Source organism: Juglans microcarpa x Juglans regia, chromosome 4D, assembly GCF_004785595.1.
Source record: "Juglans microcarpa x Juglans regia isolate MS1-56 chromosome 4D, Jm3101_v1.0, whole genome shotgun sequence".
NCBI classification, from domain to species: Eukaryota; Viridiplantae; Streptophyta; class Magnoliopsida; order Fagales; family Juglandaceae; genus Juglans; species Juglans microcarpa x Juglans regia.
Window position 1 is genome coordinate 33,063,346 of NC_054600.1, and position 19,976 is coordinate 33,083,321.

Below are 19,976 nucleotides of genomic sequence, written 5' to 3' on the forward strand. Positions count from 1 at the left end.
TAAAAAAAGTTTCAAATACACTAAGAGCACGTCCAGCGGTACAAGCTGGCGGCCCCCCTAGCAACGTCCCTAGCTAAAACCCATTTCAATTATCTTCTTGTTCGTGAGTTAAAAGGTATAACTAGCCCTCCCTCTTTTTCTCCCAGCATTAATTTCTATGTATTATGGCTCACTGTTGTCTTTATTTTTCTCTTCTTTCTCCCCAAACGAAGCTTAGCATTCTGACTTGATTATTAAGAACGGATGCAAAAGTGGGCAATATATTATATGTGAATCCTGAAATTAATAGTAATAAGCACAATGCTCCATGCAGAATGGGCCATCCTTTGTTGAGTCAAATTTCGTCTCAATTATTCAAGTGGGAGACATCTAAAACGGCTGTAGTCACGGCTTCCTTAGATTTTGAGCTTTGTTTCTCTTTTTTCTTTGTTTTTGCTGTTCGGTTACTTTTATTTGTGGCGATGGTTTTTGTCTTTAATTTGAGTTTTGACCTTCGTTACTGATCTCAATGCAAGGAAACAGCACAAGAGACAAAAGGAAAAGCTTGTGTATGTCTCCAACTTTTCTTCCTTTCTCTGTTCGTTCACAAGCAAATAAAGATGCCTTGAGAGGCTCACGGCCGCTCCGCTCTCATTTCTGCCTTAATTCTATATTCGCAAAGTGGAAGACATCGTGATAAAAGCAAAGAGAATCTAGCACATGGATTGTTGTTTTCTTCAATCATCTTTGTACCTTACTAAGTTTCATCTCATGCTATCATTATAATTTTTTCTAATTTTTTACACAAAATATAATAAATAATTTAATTTTTTTAAATTTTAAAATAATAATAATATTAAAAAATAATATTATAATAATATTTTATTTAATTTTCATATTTTATCTCAAATCACTGTTTAAATGGCATCTCTATTTGCCAAGTAGCAAACAGAACCGTACTCCAAGTAGCACCCGGCCCATGTTACGTGGCCCTCATTTTTGCTCATTTTTCAACTTGTTCAGGCCATCCGACTATTATTTACACTACGTAAAAATGCTTAGGCCACCAAGAACACCCACAGATAAAATTACCGATTTGATTTTTTTTTTTACTTAAGAATCTTTTTTAATAAATTTGTAATTATTTTTAAATATTTAAAGAAGTTAAAAAAAAAAAAAAAATACACTTTCGGTGGCGACCCTCGTGGTGGCTGTAGCAAGATCCTTTACTGTAGCCATGATTGAAAAAAAAATGGCATCAACATGATTGGCTCTTTCCAAGACACTCTAAAGTCGAATCCAGCGTCTGCAATGGTTATTTCATTTCCCTTGAGATCCAGTAAATGATTGTAACAAGCAATTGAGCTTTTAGTCTCTGAGGATGAACTAGTCCTGATTTTATTATTATTTTGGGTTTCCTGTCATGATGGCGCCGATGTTCCACTAATAACTCTCTGGGATAAATTATGAGTAGTTTACTCACATTGCTTAGTAGAGATTCTCGTCGCGTTGTGTAAGGATGGGCTTAGACTTGTAAATTGATGATTTTTTAATGGGAATTAGTGGTTCAGATACGTACTGAAAGAAAAGGAAAAGGTGAAACTTTAACTCGAATTTATTGTTTAGACTTTAGATGAATCTGCATTTTGTGATGAACTGTGTTCTCATTTATTCGTGTGGGACAACTTAAAGCTAATATCAAGCAATCAATTATGACTTGCGGCCTTGACAACTTCCACCGTCGCTACAACTGTGTTGCAATTTCAAGGATTCACCGGATTAACCAACTTGATGAGCTCACCACTTGGCGCAAGTATACTCACACTTGAGCTTTCCATCATAATATAAAAGATGCAAGAATCTTCTCACCTAAAGATTAATTGAGATAAAGGCTGTAAGGAAGTATTCCTTCTACAACTTGGTCTCAGCTTCCATGATTTCCTTGTAACTGTTTCTAGTTCTTAAATAAGTGTATGCACATGTATACTTCTAGTGTACCTGGGTTATGCCCATCTTTATATCAATATAATATCTTATTACTAAAAAAAAAAGTATTCCTTCTACAACAACAGGCTTGATGATTCATAGTATATTGCTTTTTCTCACGCCTGAATAAGCAAGGTCTATTAAGAAGTTTTAGATGGCAGCTGGTTACTGCTCCCATGCTTACACGACGGTGGTTGGTTTTGACACTTCAACTCATCACCAGCTACAAGAAAGAATGCTGTGTGCCTGAAAAACACAAGGGACAGGCATAACATTTAAATGAAATCTGAACAAAGAGAGGAAAAATAAAAGTGAATTCTATAAGATGTGAGTACACATGGGAAAATAGGTCACTTCGAAAATTCTGTACCTGAAGAAGTTCAGCATTCTAAGTTTTGAGTCTGCATCAATATCTGGGGTGCTTTCCAATGCTTGTTGCATGTGATGTAATCACCTCTCCGCAGCTCGATGTGTGACAGGAAATGGTCGGTGACGTGCAATCAGAGCAGGATGGCCTGCCAAATATTGAAGTCAAAAGGGAACAAAAGATCATGCTAAATCCCAATAGTGACCAATTTTTGGCATATAGAGACCAGCTTCATAAAGTAGTTGCCTTGACATAGGTAGACATGTCAAGTGTATGCAAGAAGAGGAAATGGAGACATCACAAGATTAGAAAACTAGGAGAATTTAGGGAGCTTTTTAACCAAAGAGAAGAATAACTGCTGATGGCTAATAGAGCTCAAGAACACTTCTCTTTTTTTTCCCCCCTTTGGAGATTGTAATTTCAGTATGCTTGAGAGTTCTTCTGATACTCATTCTAATTTCATCGTTTTGCCTGATTTTCTTTCAGCCTTTCCCAGCTCCTAGTCCCTAGCTTGTATTTAGGAGTTTCTGTTTGTATACTTCTAGTGTAGTTGGGCTATGCCTATTTACTTGCCTTAATAAAATCTCTTATTACTTATAAAAAAAAAAATTCATCGTTTTGCCATGAGCAAATATGTAATCAGCTTGACACTAAGGCGAAATAATTTCTCAGATGCCTTTTAGGAAACAAAATGAAAGGTATGGTTCATCTTCGAGTTTAATAGGCAAGTGCTACCCACAGCCGCCACATGTTCTCAAACTGTTTGACAAAATTCAAAGTTGTTTTGGTCGGTAACCACAAATCAAATGACAAAGCGTAGATGGGAAATCAGAACTTACATGGCCCAGAGCTACAGAGCCCACAATAGAAGGCACGGTGATCCATTACTAAAACAGAAACTAGATTCCACCACACAATAGACAGCGAAAAAGGATATCCACAAAGCCAACAACACCATACATGTAGAACAAAGGATTATAGGAATGAATCAATCATCGTTCTTAAAAATGTCTTGGTTCTTATTTGAGAAGGACGAGTATGCCATTCTGTATATGGAGTAGGTTATGGATTATAAAAGAAACCAAAGAAATTCACAATCCATTAAACCAGCATATGAAGGATAAGCATAAATTATATAAGGCAAAGACTGCTGACCTTTTCGCTGAGAGTAGAGAGGAGGCCCTCCCATTCTCTGCACGAAAAATTCGTATTGGTTTTGAATAGCATCCTCTTTCTTTGAGCTCACAAAGATTGACCGGAACCATTCCTCTTCATCATCATATACCCTGGTTTTTTTCCATGCCAAAAACCTTAAATCATTATTTCAAAGTAAAGTAAAATCATATGTTTTTAAGTGGTGTGCAGAGTGTGAGGCTTATGTCTAGAATTTTTCTTAAATTAAAGGCTTCGTTTGGTAGCAGAGAAATCTTTAAGTTTCGAAGCTGAGAAATCAAAAGATTCATATTAACATAAGCTCATCAAATGCATCACAGCAGACAAAAAAAAAAAAAAAAGCTGAAAGAATACACCTCAGTTGTGCCCTCAGAATCTTCAGGAATGCTCTAGTGCTGCCAATTCTGTTATGACTGCCAATTCTGTCATTTGTACCTACTGTACAGCTATTGTAACAAACTTTATTCCCGTTCTATTTTTGAATTATTTCTATTGCTCTGCTAGTAACCTAATGCCTATATAGAGGCACGACTGATATTGAATACTGTGTGGGAAGTCATTTACAGAAGCAATATGTCCTTTATTTCTCTGTTCTCTTAATTTCTTTATGGTATCAGAGCTGCTGACTAGCAGTCTCTCGATCCACACTTTGCCATGACTATAGAAGCTTCAACCTTCACCCCTCCTCCTACCTCTATCTCATCCTCCTTCTCTCATATAGTCACAATCAAATTAAACCCAGATAATTACCTGCTTTGGAAAGTGCAGATCTCTGCCTATCTCAAAGGACAAGACCTTTTTTCCTTTGTAGATGGAACCCAGATCATCCCTCCCAAAACAATTTCAACAAACTCAAGCTCAACACCAAAAAACAATCCCGTTTATCTTTCTTGGCAAAAGACTGATCAAATGATTCTTAGTATTTTGTTTTCCTCGCTTATTGACTCGGTTATTGGTCATGTTATTTCTGCAGAAACCTCAAGAGCACTATGGCTTAAACTTGAATCCATGTTTAGTTCCCACTCTCAAGCAAAAGAGTTTCAAATTAGATTTCAACTTACCAACCTGTCCAAAGGAGAGCAATCTGTTTCTGACTTTTTCAGCAAAGTTAGAATGCTAGCTGATACCATGGCAGCCACTAGGAACCCACTGCCTGACAAAGAATTTGTAACCTATCTTCCAAATGGCCTTGGCCCTTTGTACGAGTCATTTGTTACCTCAATAACCATAGGAACCAAGCCTATCACTTCCCTTAAACTATATCACCTCCTTCTCATTCATGAAAGTCAAATGACCATACCTCTTGCAACGTTAGCTCTCTCACCTCTCCTGAACCATCAGTGAACCTAAGCATTGGACAATCTCGTGACCAACGAGGCAAAGGCTTCTATAGGGGGAACAGATTCAGTCGTGGCCAAATCAAAGGTTCCTATAGGGGACGCTTTTCACCATCTCAGTCTCATCCCTTTCGAAATAACACTTCACAATCAACTTCTCCTCGCCCTACATATCAGGTTTGCTCCAAAACAGGTCATACAACTCTTCAGTGTTACTCTAGATTTGACCATGCTTACCAGTACGAACCACCTCGTTCCCTTTCCACCACCCCTTCCGCCAACTACACCTTTCCTTCCACTATCACTGATTCTTCATGGTACCTTGATTCCGCCACTACCCATCATATCACCAGCGATCTTTCCCATTTAAACCTCTCCTCAGAACCTTATGCAGGAAACAACCAAATTCGAGTCGGCAATGGGAATGGACTGCCTATTGAAAACGTTGGTGACTCTTCTTTACTTTCCAATTTCTCTTCCTTTCATCTTTCAAAACTTCTTCATGTACCAACTATTACCAAAAATTTGGTGTCTGTTTCTCAATTTTGTTCTAACAATGCTTGTTTCTTTGAATTTCATTCCAATCATTTCTCTGTTAAGGACAAAATCATAGGGAAGCTCCTCATCAGCGGTCCTGTCCGTGATGGTCTCCACCAGTCCCCTCCTCCCTTGTTCTCCTCCTCCCCAAAGGCTCTTCTTGGAGAACAAACCACACTCAGTCAATGGCACCAAAGACTTGGGCACCCTTCTCTCCATCTGGTTTCATGAATTCTGCGATCCAACTGCTTGTTCTATTTCCCCAATGACTCCAACTTCACTTGTCCCGAATGTCCTCTGGCTAAGGCACACCAACTGCCCTCTTCCTTAAGTTCTACTCGCACCACTAAGCCCCTAGAATTAATTTGGGCCAATGTATGGGGTCCAACTCCTTTTATGTCCAAAAATGGTTTCAAATATTACTTATCCATTGTTGATCATTTCACTAGATTCTCTTGGATTTTTCCTCTCAAACTTAAATCGAATGTTTTGTCTACCTTTACTTCTTTTATTAGCTTTGCTGAACGCTTCTTTAATAGCAAAATAATTTCACTTCAAACTGATGCCGGTGGAGAATTTCATTCTCTCACCTCTCTTTGCAAAAATCTTGGCATTACTCATCGTTTTTTATGCCCTCACACCCATCAACAAAATGAGCTTGTTGAAAGAAAGCATTGCCATATAGTAGAAACTGGACTTACTCTTTTAGCCCAAGCTTCTCTACCTCTTTCCTTTTGGGATGACGCATTTCAAACGGCCACTTATTTAATCAACTTACTTCCCACACCTGTTCTACGCAATAAATCTCCATATTTCATGGTCCATCACAAAAAACTGGATTACACTTTTTTTAAAATTTTTGGATGTGAATGTTGGCCCAATTTACGCCCTTACAATTGACACAAGTTAAATTTTCGGTCCACTTCATGTATCTTTCTTGGATATAGTTCCTCCCATAAAGGCTACAAATGTCTTGATCTCAAAACTAATCGTCTTTATATTTCTAGGGACGTTATTTTTGCAGAACAAAATTTTCCATACAAGACATCTAACCCCACCACATCTCAGCCCACTAACCAGACCGTTCCTCTTCCATGTCTCTTACCCTCCATCTTAGGCCTACCTCCAATTCCTTCAACCAGCCCACACTCAATCAATCCCATAAACTCCCCACTCAGCTCATCTCCAACACCCTCACTCAGTCCATCTAATATACACCAAAGAAACTCACCTCAATCCAGTCATTCCAGCCCAGCCCATTCATCTCAGCCCACTACTTCTTCTTCCCCGCCGATATCTTCCCTTCCTCTCGATGCCTCTTTTGTGCCTCAATCCTCTCATCATTCACTGTGCCTCATTCCTCCTCAATCACCCATAATCACACATTCTCATATCAATTCCTCTCGTCCGCGTGTCCTCACCAATGGCACCATCCCCTACCCGTCTCGAACTTGCTTCATTTCCACCAAAACTATTCCCGATGAGCCATCGTCCTTTTCCGTAGCTTCCAAATTCACCGAATGGCAAAACGCCATGGCCAGGGAGTATGATGCTCTCATTCAAATCAAAACGTGGTCACTTGTTCCCCCTACACATGCCTTTAATCTCGTTGGTTGCAGGTGGGTCTTTCGGACTAAGCTTCACTCAGATGGGTCGATTGAGAGGAGGAAAGCTAGGCTTGTAGCAAAAGGCTTTCATCAACAGCCTAGTGTGGACTACACCGAAACCTTCAGCCCTGCTGTAAAGCCCAGCACCATTCGGTTAGTCCTCTCTATTGCCATTTCTCAAAATTGGTCTTTAAGAGAGATTAATATTCAAAATGCCTTCCTTTATGGAAGGCTCAATGAGACTGTATTTATGGAACAACCCTGTGGATTTGTTGACGTCAACCATCCTGATTACGTGTGTAAACTTCACAAGGCCATTTATTGCCACAAACAGGAACCACGTGCCTGGTTCTCTGAACTGAGTACTTGGCTTCTTAACTATGGCTTCACAACCTCAAAAGGGGATCCATCACTGCTTATTCTTCATGGAGAAAATTTCTGCATCTTTACATTAGTATATGTTGATGACATAGTTATTACATCCCCTTCATCTGTTGCCTTTGATAAATTTCTTACCAATCTCAGTAAAGCTTTTCCTGTCAAATATTTAGGATGTCTGTCTTATTTCCTTGGATTGGAATTGGATTGTTTACCTGGTGGTATGTTGTTGTCCCAACGAAAATACATATCTGACATCCTAAAGAAAACCAACATAACTGAAGCCAATCCCATTTCATCACCTATATCTGCCTCCACTAAACTTTCCAAGTTTGATTCTCCCTCTTTTGATAATCTTACCTTGTTCAGGAGTGTTGTTGGAAGCCTTCAATACTTTTCCCTAACTAGACCAGATATTTCATTTGCTGTGAATAAGGTTTGTTAATTTATGCATGATCCTAAACTTACTCATTGACTGCTGTAAAAATGATTCTGAGATACCTAAAATTTTCCATCAATCATGGTCTCTTTTTTGCAAAACAATCTGATTTCACTCTCCATGCTTACTTGGATGCTGATTGGGTGGGGTGCCCCGATGATCGAAGCTCCACCGGAGGCTTTTGCATATTTCTGGGTCATCACTTAATTTCTTGGAGCTCCCGTAAACAGCACATTGTTGCACAATCAAGTACAGAGGCTGAGTTCCGATCTCTAGCCAACACCACAACTGAACTCATTTGGTTACAAACATTGATCAAAGAAATTGGAATCTCTCTTCATCATCCACCAATCTTATGGTGTGATAACTTGAGAGCGACATACCTTACTTCTAATCCTGTTTATCATTCACGTACAAAACACTTGGACATAGACATTCATTTTGTCAGAGACAGGGTGGCTGCCAAGACGCTTCAGGTTTCTTTTTGTTGTAGCAAAGATCACCTTGCAGATTTTTTTACAAAACCCTTAATTGCTGACAAGTTTTCTTCTCTAAGGACGAGTCTCAATGTGTGTGACACTCCATTGGACTCGAGGGGGTGTATTAATATAAGCTCATCAAATGCATCACAGCAGACAAAAAAAAAAAAATAAAAAGCTAAAAGAATACACCTCAGTCGTGCCCTCAGAATCTTCAGGAATGCTCTAGTGCTGCCAATTCTGTCATTTGTACCTACTGTACAACTATTGTAACAAACTTTATTCCCTTTCTATTTTTGTATTATTTCTATTGCTCTGCTTGTAACCTTATGCCTATATAAAGGCACGACTGATATTGAATACTGTGTGGGAAATCATTTACAGAAGCAATATGTCCTTTATTTCTCTCTTCTCTTAATTTCTTTAATTCAAAACTACACATTCTAGAAAATTTCTACAGTTTGTTCCATTGTAAAGCTCGTAAAGTAAAATACGGTATCCTCCACCAAAAAATAGATAAACAACCTGGTGTAGAAATTGGTGGAGAGATTAATGAAGGTCCGGAGGCCTAGTTTCTGGAACAGATTGGCGTCATCAATGGCAAAGGCATCGTCTTGGTTGACTCCACTCCACTCGGAGGCCTTGGCTTGCAGTGACTGCATTTTTATTCGCTCGATCGCTTCCTTCCTTTCTCCGTCCACAGTCTACGTATCCAGTTCCGAACACGGGAGAGGCCGCTGTTTTCGAGTGTTTTATGAGTTTTGTGGCGAGTCGCGTGGACTGCACGCCTTTACGTGTGTGGGGGATTCTTTATTTTGGCGTGTGGGGATTCTTTATTTTTATATTAACGTTAACAACTCTAACTACCGCTTCAGCTTGTTTGAAACTTGAAACTGTGGGCTGTTTTCTATGCCGTGTTACTGTATACTCTAGTTTTTTGGGAGTAAATATATAATATTTAAGTTTCGTTTATTTTCGGAGACGAGATAAAATTAAAGTTAAAAAGTTGAATAAAATATTATTAAAATATATTTTTTAATATTATTTTTATTTAAAGATTTAAAAAAATGAATTGTTTATTTTATTTATATTAAAAGTTAAGAAAGTTGTAATGATTAGACGAGATGAAATGAGATAAGATAAAATAAATATTTTATTTTCAAACAACTTTTTGAAAAATATTTTATTTTATTTTATTTTATCTAATTATTATAATTTTTTTAACTTTTAATATAAAATAAAATAAAAATTTAATTTTTTAAATTTCAAAATAAAAATAATATTAAAAAATATATTTTAATAATACTTTATTCAATTTTGTAACTTTAATCTCAACTTATTTCATCTCATCTACAAAAACAAACGAGACAATTAAAAGGATATTATTATTCTTTCAACAAGCAACCTACTTTTACAAAAACTATCATAAATCTTTCAAAAAGACTTGCATCCTTGTATTTAATTTTAAGTAATGATATCCATACAATACATTTTATAATATATGTTGTAAAATAAAGATATTTATGTAAAATGATATTGATTTTATAAAGTATCTTACAAAAATATCTCATTTTAAAACATTGGTGTGTAGAGTATTATGAAAAGTGATGTGTTTTTATCATTTTTCTTTTATTTAAATACGTACATTAAATTAATAAAATTAAAACCTTTGAAGATTTTTTTAATTTTTAAAAGACATATAATCCAATGGGCTAAGTGGGTGAGGTGAGGTGAGGTCGAAACACCGGTGTGTTTAAAATTCTGAGTTTCTGAATATTTTCATTGTTATTGTTTTAAAAGAAAATTCTCATTTCAATTTTATTATTTTTAGTTGCTTGTTCCCGAAGGTCCCATACACTGATTGAGCAACACTTTTGTAGAGAAACATTAAGGGATATAATTTATGTTTCACTGTATCATATATTTATAAGTTTGCTTGCCTTTGTTGTCATATGCAGTAAAGTAAAGGTGCTGAAAAATATTTTTGGCGAGGTTTGCGATTGAATTGGCCGGGAGGAGCGGAGCAGTTTCAAGGGAGAGAATCGAGGCTGTCAATAAGCTTCTTGACCGCCTAAAGGTTAGTTTCTCCCTTAGTAGCTTTGGTTTGGTAGCAAATTTTTATGTTACGATGACTAATGCTGTTTTATGCAGGGTCTGGGTATCTCAGCATCTTGAGTCCTCAACATCTTCCCTTGCTAATTTGTTGCAAGGTTTGTTGAGGTATGATCTCTCTGAACGTCTAACCGCCTGACAAGCTCTCAATCACTCCTTTAAGAATACAACATGAGAAAGTAGCATCGCGGAATCCATTTTGAGAAAGGTCGGGGGTTGTTGTGTACTTCTTTTTCATCAATAAAGTCTTGCCTATAAATAAAGTGTATCTACATTAAGCCTATGCTCTCAGCCTCTCACTCTCCTTTAATTGAAAGAGCAAGAACTGGGAAGGGTTTCTAGCCAATGGCTACGAAATAACTTGGCGATTATAGACAGAGAACAATACTATTGATTTGCCTTCCTCTGTCGAGTCATGTGTGATGCAAATATATTTTCGATGTGCCCTCACCAATCTCTCTCTCTCTCTCTCTCTCAAAAAAGCAAATGTGCCAGCCAATATCTCTTGACATGTATTTATAGTCGCAAAGGCAAGTCCGTAAAATGAAACTAATGCACGAAAGAGAATTAGTTCTGGGAAAGGTTGGCCGATGTCACCAAGATCCCATTCGGACAATGATATAAACCAAAATGGACGAAGATGAACAAACGGACCAGCTGATTAGTTGAATAGCTGTGCAAGGGAGAGGCCGCATATGACAACAATTGCATAGACACTGCAATCCATAAACACAGCGTTAAGAGCGTTCTGCATCACCAAACCTGTCTCCAAACTCCTACTCACTTGCTCAGCCCAACCGAATCCATTGAGTGAAGAAGCTTCATTTTCATCTTGGGCAGCCCTTTCAAAACCTCTTTGTTTATAAAAAAGAAGTCGTGCGAGCACAACCGTCACATTGGTCAGCAAAAGTAGATAGAGCGGCCTAAAGCTTATTATGGTCTTTATGATGTAGCTGCCTAGTAAAGGAAATCCTTGATACGATAACACAACTAAAAGGGCTATTGTTATTGAACACAGAAGGCGGGTATTCTCTGATGCTGTAATTGCAGAACTTATCTGATTTGGAGTGAAAAATCTGTGTCGCTGTGTTTGATGCTCTAAATGTTGTTCTAAGCTCAAAGTAGAAGCAGAAGAATTTTGATCTATGAGTGAGACCATAGGTGAATGTACTTCTTTGCCACTGACTTCTGAGCTAGGGGCTCTTACGGCTTTGATGCCCGTCTCGCATTGATGTATGGAAGGCGTTATGTTGCTTCCGCCATCATAAGCATTAGTCTCACTCACATTAGAGATGGAATCACGTTTTAGCAACAAAGAACCCGATGCTTTATCATCTCCATGAAGTGGAACTGCAGACAATTGGGACCCAAGAGCATGAAGTGATAATATGAATTTTCAAATTCCATTTACAAAGAATAGAAGAACATAACAATACAAACAAGTCGTAGCGCGGAGTTCATTGCCACCTTCACCTATAGCCCCAAATGGGGCGTCTGGATCTTTAACAGTTCTACCCAAAAAGGTGAAACTGAAACCTAGTGTTTACCCTTCAGGTTCCAAAAGAAAACTTTGAGATAAGGAAACTACAAATGTCAAAGATAAGTAAAACCGTGGCATTTAAATTTGTTTTATAGTGGGCCAGATTTCCGATGGATAAAACCCACATACCAGCCTTGTTTCCAGCAGCTCACTCATTCATATCACCTGTCAAAAAGACTGTATATTACCACACCTAACCACTACAAGTTTAGTCTGTTTAGAACGGCAAGCAAGCTTACTGATCAAGGCACTGTATTTGTGTACTTTGATCCTTGTTTTTAAGGGCTACTACCCTTGGATATAGATTCACTAAGTAGAAACAAATAGTTTTTGATAAGTAGAAACCTTTCCAAAATAGTATTGGCAAATAACCATCCTTAACATCCAGACTGGACTCCAAAGAACCTAAAGAGTCCTTTTCTTTTAAAAGTAGAAAGAAATTTTATTAAACCAACTAATCAGGCAAAGTCCAAGTACAAGTATAAAAGAGAGAACCTAAGGAATCCTTCAGATTTCCAATAGACACACCAACATGAAAGAAAACCCAAATTCCACCATATCAAACTCCCATGCAGAAAAAACAGACCATGTAGACTAAATTCTTCAAAAGAAAAAAAAAATGGCCAGCAGCAAAAGTGAACTTGATGAGATGTATGAAGAGAATTTTTGGTATCTTTATCTAAAACTTATCATATTAAGGTATGATTGGTGAGATCAACTTAGGCTGTGTTTGGATGTTGAGTTGAGTTGAGCTCAGTAGAGTTCTTTATGAATAGTAATAAGTTGAGATAGTAGAATGAGTTTTGTGAAGTCTACCTAAGATGGGTTTAAATGTATTTTGATGTTAAGATGAATTTATATGTATTTATGGAAAGTGAAAAAAGGTTGTAGATCCCGCGTGTAAAGAAGTGTTGAATTGAAAAAGGTTGTGGGTCCCATGTGTAAGGAAGTTTTGAGTTGAGATTAGTTTAATAATTTGAGAGTTGAGTATTTCGATGTTAGACTCTATTTAAAATTAGACTGAACTGAATTGATCTCATTTGAATCTGTCAACCAAACGGCGCCTTAACCTTGCTTGAGGACAGAATGCAAACTCAATTAAAATTCAATCGTACTTGCATACAAGATATGATATTCCACAAAATAAGATCAACTACTGTTTTGTTATCAGTAAAATCAACAATTTTAAAAAGGATAAAATATCTCAAAAACGATCAAAGAAATCTTTACAGGTGACATCTGATTGTGGAAGGAATTCCTAACAGAATGTTTTCCACTGACAATAATATCCTATCTTGCTGAATTTTAGTAAAAGTGAAACATTCGGTCATCTAAAACCTCGGCAATCAAAACTCCAAACCGCTATTTGCTAAACTTACTGAATACATTTAATCTGCTATCTCGAGAAAACATTTTTCCCAGAACATTTTTCGGAAATTCAACCAAACATAGAGAGAAAGATTGAGGGGGTACCAGTGGTTTGATTGGAATCATGGGGTTGGAGATCTGGATCACTGGGAATCACCACTTGGGACGGCGGGTCTGAGCCCAAGGTGGTTGCATTTTCGTCCTGAGAGGAAGAAGAAGGAAGGGTTTGGAGCCGACCCGCTATGAGGGCTAAACGGTCGGAACCACGCTCCAAGATCTTCCTTCTTCGGGCTTCTCTAACGTCGGTCGCCATATCCTTTACTCCCTCTTATGAGCTCATGTAGATCGCGAATAATTTATCCCCCTTTGTTTGATTCGGGTCGGATATTTGATCCCCCAACTGTTACTCCGCATCACCCACATACGTCACGTTTTCTACGATATCCGACAGCACCGAAGTATACCGGGCTAATAAAAATATATATATATATATATATTAAAAAATAGTGTTAAATATAATTTTAAGTCGTACAAATTTAAATTTGTACATGCTTTTTTATAACAGAACCTACCATAAAAACTAAAAAGTTTGATTTTTACACGTGAATTTCGGATTTTTTTTCCCTTTTTCAAGTATTAAAGTAAATAAGGCTTGTGAATTCCTTTTAAATAAAAAAATAAGAATCTAAAATTTAAGTAAAAAACTTAATTTTTTTTAACGATAGATTCTACTTATTAAAAAAAAAAAAATGTGCAGAGTTTTTTAAAATCTTAAAATAAGCAAATTTCACATGCTTTATTTGAAAAAAATAAGAGAAATCTAAACCTAAATGAAAAGACTAATTTTTCTTTACGCGAGCATTACTCTATTAAAATAGACAAATTCAATTCCTTAATGAGCATATTCCTCTTCACTCTCAATATTTAGAATTGAATTTTTTAACTAATAGATTTTCACAGTTGATCAACCACAAAAAATAACAAAAACCAGTTATTTTAAATAACAAAAAAAAAAATCTTAAAACAATTAAAATTAAAAATATGCATTTTTTTTTAAAATTTTCAGATGCATTTAAAAAATTAAAAGAAAAGGCCAAGAGGGATAGGCTGCCCCTCCGCCGGGGGTGGTCCCCTCCTTTACGGCTGTCCCCCAACATTGGGAAGGACCTCCGGTGAAACCTCATTACGCGGCAGCATCACTGGTTTCCACCGGTCAAACAATATGACTAGTAAGATCATCGAGCTTTAGCCCGTCGGCCTGTTGGCCACAAACATCACAAAATTGGAAGTCAATTGGAAAAACTATCAACTTCCCGAAAATGTTTGTAGTAGTCTCAATATCACAAGAAAAGAGCAAAATACAATTTTCAAAAACCAGACGATCCGCCTGAAAACTTGCTGAACAGCAATATATGCTACCGTGCCAAGTTAATGATCCGATTAATCAACTGCATTTGTCATTTGAGCAACCTTAAATTTTCTATGTATTATAATGGTGGCATAATGCGTCTGTAAACTGCTTGGAAAGTCTGTCCGCCATTCCTAGCAACCTTCTGTCCTTCCTCGGTGGCAGAACTCAAGAGCTCTACAACTGGATCTGCTTCAAGCTCTTTCTCTGTGAAGGCTTCAAACATGGGATGACTTTCTAAACAAGCCTTCATCCACTCTCCCAGTTCTTCTACATCTGTAATTGTGTAAATGATCCCACCAACCCCAAGAGCATAAGCATACTCGTCTAGCAAATGTGTGCTGATCACCCGACGTCGATGATTCTTCTCTTTGAAGTGAGGATCCGGAAACAAAAAGAACATCTTTGAAAGCTGTCCTTTCTCAAAGTAATTCGGAATGTATTTCATGGAATTTGTCCGCGTCACTGAGATATTTTGGTATTGGCCTGGATTTGCCACCCTCAGTGCTAAAATCCGCTCCTTGACATACTCAGTAACCTTATCCCTAAGTTCCATGCCAATCATTAGGGTCTCAGGGAAAAGGGTTGAAAGACTGATTAGCAGTCCTCCAAAACCACAACCAATATCTGCAAACTGGATCTTTTTGGAGCTATCATTCTGATCAGAAGAGGGGAGGAACACATGAGGGTAATGAAGGGAGTAGTCAACATGACTAGGGGAGATAGGCACTGGGAAGTGAGAATCACTTAATGGGTTGCTGTGTGCTCGTGCTCTGTAGAATCGCTTCCGAGGCAGGCCCGTTGACGTGCTGATATTTGGATTTGCCTTGGTTTCCAACATGGCTTTCTTCTGCAAAGCTGTACAATAGTAGCAAGTAAGATTTTTGGGAAAACCCATGCCCATAAAATGAGAGGCTAAAATGCAATATCGAATAATGTTCTTTTCGTAATTCTCATGTTAAGTCTTATTCAGAGGCCATATGTTGAGCATAAAGGCACTCACCATCATACAACTTCTAAGTAAAAAAGAAGCAAGAAATTGTAAGAAAACGCAGGGTGCATCAGATTTAACTGTAATAATTTCAATCAGGTTGTCCCTGCTGGCAATTAGGAACCAAATGACTAACAGCTTGAGAGTGGAAAATCGGTTACAAATGCATTAAGACGGAATAAAATAGGAAGTTTAACATCACCCAAGCTTTTCACATAAACCTTCAAATGGTTGGTGTAGTGGGATTCAGATCTACTGGAATTCAGGGCTACTTATATATTGTGGATTTAGCCAAATCTTGACCATCCATTTCAAATAGAGGGCTGAAAATGTGACAAATTAGACAATCACGTATTTGGCCATATAATCATTGTTGTCTGTCAAGCTAATGGGTTTGCAGGGCAGCAGAGCCTCTTCCAATACCAACACTAGTAGGGATCACCATTTCCTACCCTCAGAAGTCCATGAAACATTGACAGCCTCCCCTACACAACCTTCCTCTCATATGTAAAAGATATAACTCCTTGCCTTTATAAGTAGCCACCACATTCCACATGGTGATCTAATTACCATACCGACACAGTAGGGACAACATTCACTTTTCATGTTTACAAAAAATGCAAGTCATTTCTCTTGAAATTATCTTCTAAGATTGTTCACTTGAATTGACCTAGCAACTGCAGCTTAAATTGAGGATGTACTAAATAAAGCAATCTAAAAACACAATTCAAAGATCAACATTTGGATTGACGATCACCACCCTATGAAAAACAAGCTTTATGACTCCGCAAAACCACTTAACCAAATATATGAATTGGGAACAAGTACCTAACAGCAACAAAGACATGCTAATTCCAAAAATTCTTGGGTCAAGCAGGCCAGGTTAATGTAATGGACATTCTGGATAGAACCTAAGATTCTTTCAATGGAGGTGACCCAACCAATTTGGGCGGCAGGTTCAGATACCTCAGGACTAGAACGTTGATATACAGAGCATGGATAAATAAATCAATGTGTTGCAGTATTTGGAAAGTTTATGGGGGATAAGGCTACTCGAAGTAAACAATTTCTAGGGCCATCGGACTGAGGGATTTTTCTCTTGAATTACTTAAAGTGCACTTGCGGAAAATTTCTTGTCAAGGGCCTGTGTACCCCGGGATTAGTTGGAATGCTGTTCTGGACACCCGGTGCCAATAATAATAATAATAATAAAATTAAAAAAAAAAAAAAAAGCACATTGCAAAGCTAAAAATCCCCTATAAGGTACGAAAGCCTTCAAACAAAAACACAGAATGATATGACAGCAACTGTAAGAAGAACAAGAACACGGCCAACTAATTTGAACTTCGACGTTCTACAACAAGAAACCCAAACAGTATATATCCTAGCAAGAATGGAGAGGTAAAGGAAACACGCTAGGTTCCAATTCAACAAAATAATGAAGTCCATCCTAACATCCCTTTAACATGAGTATGTACATAACGTAAAGTCGGTTGATGGGAGTTACGCCGAACACTAGGTGAGCATTTTAATTTGCATGAATCTAGACGAAGCAAAACGACAAGCGGAGAATATATTGTGAATTCATGCAGACATAACACTAGTATTTCTCATACTAAAAACAAAAAACAGGGAAGTAGAACAGAAATATACACAAACGCACAGACCTAACCTATTACAATGGCCGTGAATTTCTCAGGTAAGGCAGGATTTGAATTACAATCACCAAGAAAGAGTTGCAAAAATATGGATAAAGAAAGAGATGGGAAGGCACTCAAATACCCGATAGAGCTGGATGGATAAAGACTCGAGCCCTTCAATGGAGTCGGAATTTGCCCTGAGACTAGGAGAAACAAATTTTGGGATGGAAATGTCTAATAGGGCGAGAGGAAGAGAGTCAGTATGGGCCTGTTTCAAACTTGAGCCCAGGAAATTGATGGGCTTTTTGTGTACCATTATCTACTAGTTCTATTGGGCTTTAAATAGTGCATGGAAAATCTTATTGACAAATACATAAAAATTTCTAGGACCAAGGATAAATTCGACGTAAAATAACCAAATGGAGCAAATTTTCTTATATTTAAATTCAGTGTCTCGTGCATATCATACAATTAGTATCTTAATTTCTTCACTTCAGACTATTATTATTATGATTATTGAAAGAAATATGTTAGGTTGTTATATATCGGCCTATTAATCTAATGATCATATCCCCGTCACAAATACTCTTATTAAACAATCATTGAAAGGTATGAACGATAAAACTAAGCTATATATGCCAAGAGATTGTGATATATATATAAAAGAGGGTTGTATTGCTAGGGAGTGGAGTAAATTAGATCGATCTCCTAATTAATGCTAGAGGAGAAATATATAAATTTTATAACATTTATTATTGCCATGCATGTACATCAGCTTTAATTCAAACAACATATATCAAATGATTAATAAATGTTGTATCACTCAGTTTATATGTTTATTTCTCTTTCATTTTAGGCTGGCATCCTAGCTAGATTATATGAAGATTTCGATCATACAGTTAGGACTCATTTAGATACTAAAATTAATATCTCATAATAACGCTGTGAATCTAGTAGTGAATATGTTTTATTGAGTTTTGAAAAATAAGAGAGAAAAAGTTGAATAAAAATATTTTACATAAGCGGACACCCTTTATATGTGTACATGAGTTAGATCATGCTTCGTTGAATGCATGGTTCCCTAGTTTATGAATCGAGTATTAATATATGTACCCACTACAAGAAAATTACTTATTTGTGACCAGTTAATTCCAGCGAAATGACTATTTATAGTTAAAATGAGTCTGTTTTGATTACAAATGGTCTTTTCATCACAATTAAATGGCCACAAAAACCCATTTTTTTTGTAGTGACCCTAGCTAATATTAGACGTTGATTCTCTAGATTGATCTAGTCGTGCAGTAATAATAGGCGGTTGAAACTTGGAAGACTCGAAATGAGCTGTGAAAGTACAAAGTCCAGATAAATATGGTACTTCCAACCTAACATATCTGAGCAAATCTAAACACGAAATGCAGAGAGACGTACAATCATATAATATGGACCAATTAGATACCAACTTGCTTGCTTAATCAGACTCATGAATTAAGTCGTTGCAGTCCTCGTGCAAGCCAGCCATCTAGCTTATAATATCTATCTCTATTTATCCCAATACACCAAAAAATAAAAAATAAAAATGCTGGCTATCTGTTATTACAAAGACTAGATCGAATTATTAGAACAACTGCAAAGACTAGATCGAAGAACAACTGTTATTACAAAGACTAGAAGAACAACACGTAAATCTTTTAATAGAACACGTAATCTTAAGCTAATTACTTAATAATCAGTCTTTCCTTTTCATGTACAACTACTCTTTTGATTTTTTTGTGTGATCCTTTTAGAACAAAATTTATCTCTCCATGCACTCGTGATCCTTCTCTCTCAATATAGCTTTCTTGCATCATTGCTACTCCAACAAGTTAAATATTTAATTCTACAAATAAAGTTGCTTAATTAATTATTGTATCATGGTAAAAGCATGCACATCGGCCGGGAAATACGTAACAATACGAGATAAAATAGGCGTCCACCATTCATTTTGAAGTGCTTGACAAGTAGCATGCCAATCATGAATGTATATTGGTTTAGGGTTCCCCATTGCTTCTAGAGAGTCTTCTTGACAAATACATATCAACTGCTTCACCGCGAGAGTTTGAAAAACTTGTTGCGAAAATAATTTTCATTTCAAAACTTAATCGCCCACCAGAGAAGATAATCAAACACATCCTGCGACCGCGTCTATATGACGTAATTCGACCATAGTAAAATGTAATTCTACCATGTTTGGATAAACGAGTACGCAAGCTTAGTTTATTGTTTTGGTTATATAACAAGATCGTGATTCCTACCATGATACATTGATGTCATGTTCAAGGACAAATTGTATGTCAACAACATTTAAAAACTCCATATAACAAGAAAAAAATATACATTTCGTTTTGTCACAACCGACGACTATAAGGAAACAACGAACGATATAAGTTTCATGGCACTTTCCAATGTAGATCATGTATGGATCCATGACTCTATGTGGTATATAGATTTTCTTCATAGATTAAGTGAAAAACTTCTATTTGCCCTTTCCATTCTATATACGAGTCTTCATGCTTACAGATTATTTTCAAAAGGGAATTAATTAGAGATGGTTAAACATGTATCCTACAACCGTGTCCATGAAGCGATTTGATCATAA

At 37.0% G+C, this 19,976-nt stretch overlaps 3 protein-coding genes across 3 annotated transcripts; all 3 read right to left on the reverse strand.

Annotated features, from left to right (window-relative positions):
* Positions 1 to 1,970: 1,970 nt before the first annotated feature.
* On the reverse strand, positions 1,971 to 9,238 carry LOC121261196 (two-on-two hemoglobin-3). Its single transcript, XM_041163438.1, is given in 4 exon segments — positions 1,971 to 2,211; positions 2,336 to 2,480; positions 3,488 to 3,618; positions 8,808 to 9,238. Coding segments are annotated over 4 exon segments (519 nt in total). The 5' UTR covers positions 8,945 to 9,238; the 3' UTR covers positions 1,971 to 2,105.
* Positions 9,239 to 10,883: 1,645 nt separating this feature from the next.
* LOC121261197 lies at positions 10,884 to 13,776 on the reverse strand. Its single transcript, XM_041163439.1, has 2 exons — positions 13,408 to 13,776; positions 10,884 to 11,744 (listed from the first exon to the last, which is right to left on the reverse strand). The coding sequence occupies exons 1-2, from the start codon at positions 13,613 to 13,615 to the stop codon at positions 11,056 to 11,058; spliced, it is 897 nt and encodes a 298-aa protein (XP_041019373.1). The 5' UTR covers positions 13,616 to 13,776; the 3' UTR covers positions 10,884 to 11,055.
* Positions 13,777 to 14,595: 819 nt separating this feature from the next.
* Positions 14,596 to 17,613, reverse strand: LOC121261198 (tRNA (guanine-N(7)-)-methyltransferase). The gene is made up of 2 exons (XM_041163440.1): positions 17,484 to 17,613; positions 14,596 to 15,568 (listed from the first exon to the last, which is right to left on the reverse strand). The coding sequence occupies exon 2, from the start codon at positions 15,549 to 15,551 to the stop codon at positions 14,790 to 14,792; it is 762 nt and encodes a 253-aa protein (XP_041019374.1). The 5' UTR covers positions 15,552 to 15,568; positions 17,484 to 17,613; the 3' UTR covers positions 14,596 to 14,789.
* Between the last annotated feature and the right edge of the window lie 2,363 nt (positions 17,614 to 19,976).

Excerpts from the sequence above, each read along its gene's own strand:
- LOC121261198 (XM_041163440.1), bottom strand. The coding sequence starts at position 15,551 with ATGTTGGAAACCAAGGCAAATCCAAATATCAGCACGTCAACGGGCCTG.
- LOC121261197 (XM_041163439.1), bottom strand. The coding sequence starts at position 13,615 with ATGGCGACCGACGTTAGAGAAGCCCGAAGAAGGAAGATCTTGGAGCGT. Across the intron at positions 11,745-13,407 it reads TGATTCCAATCAAACCACTG|TTCCACTTCATGGAGATGAT; the intron begins GTACCCCCTCAA and ends AATTGTCTGCAG.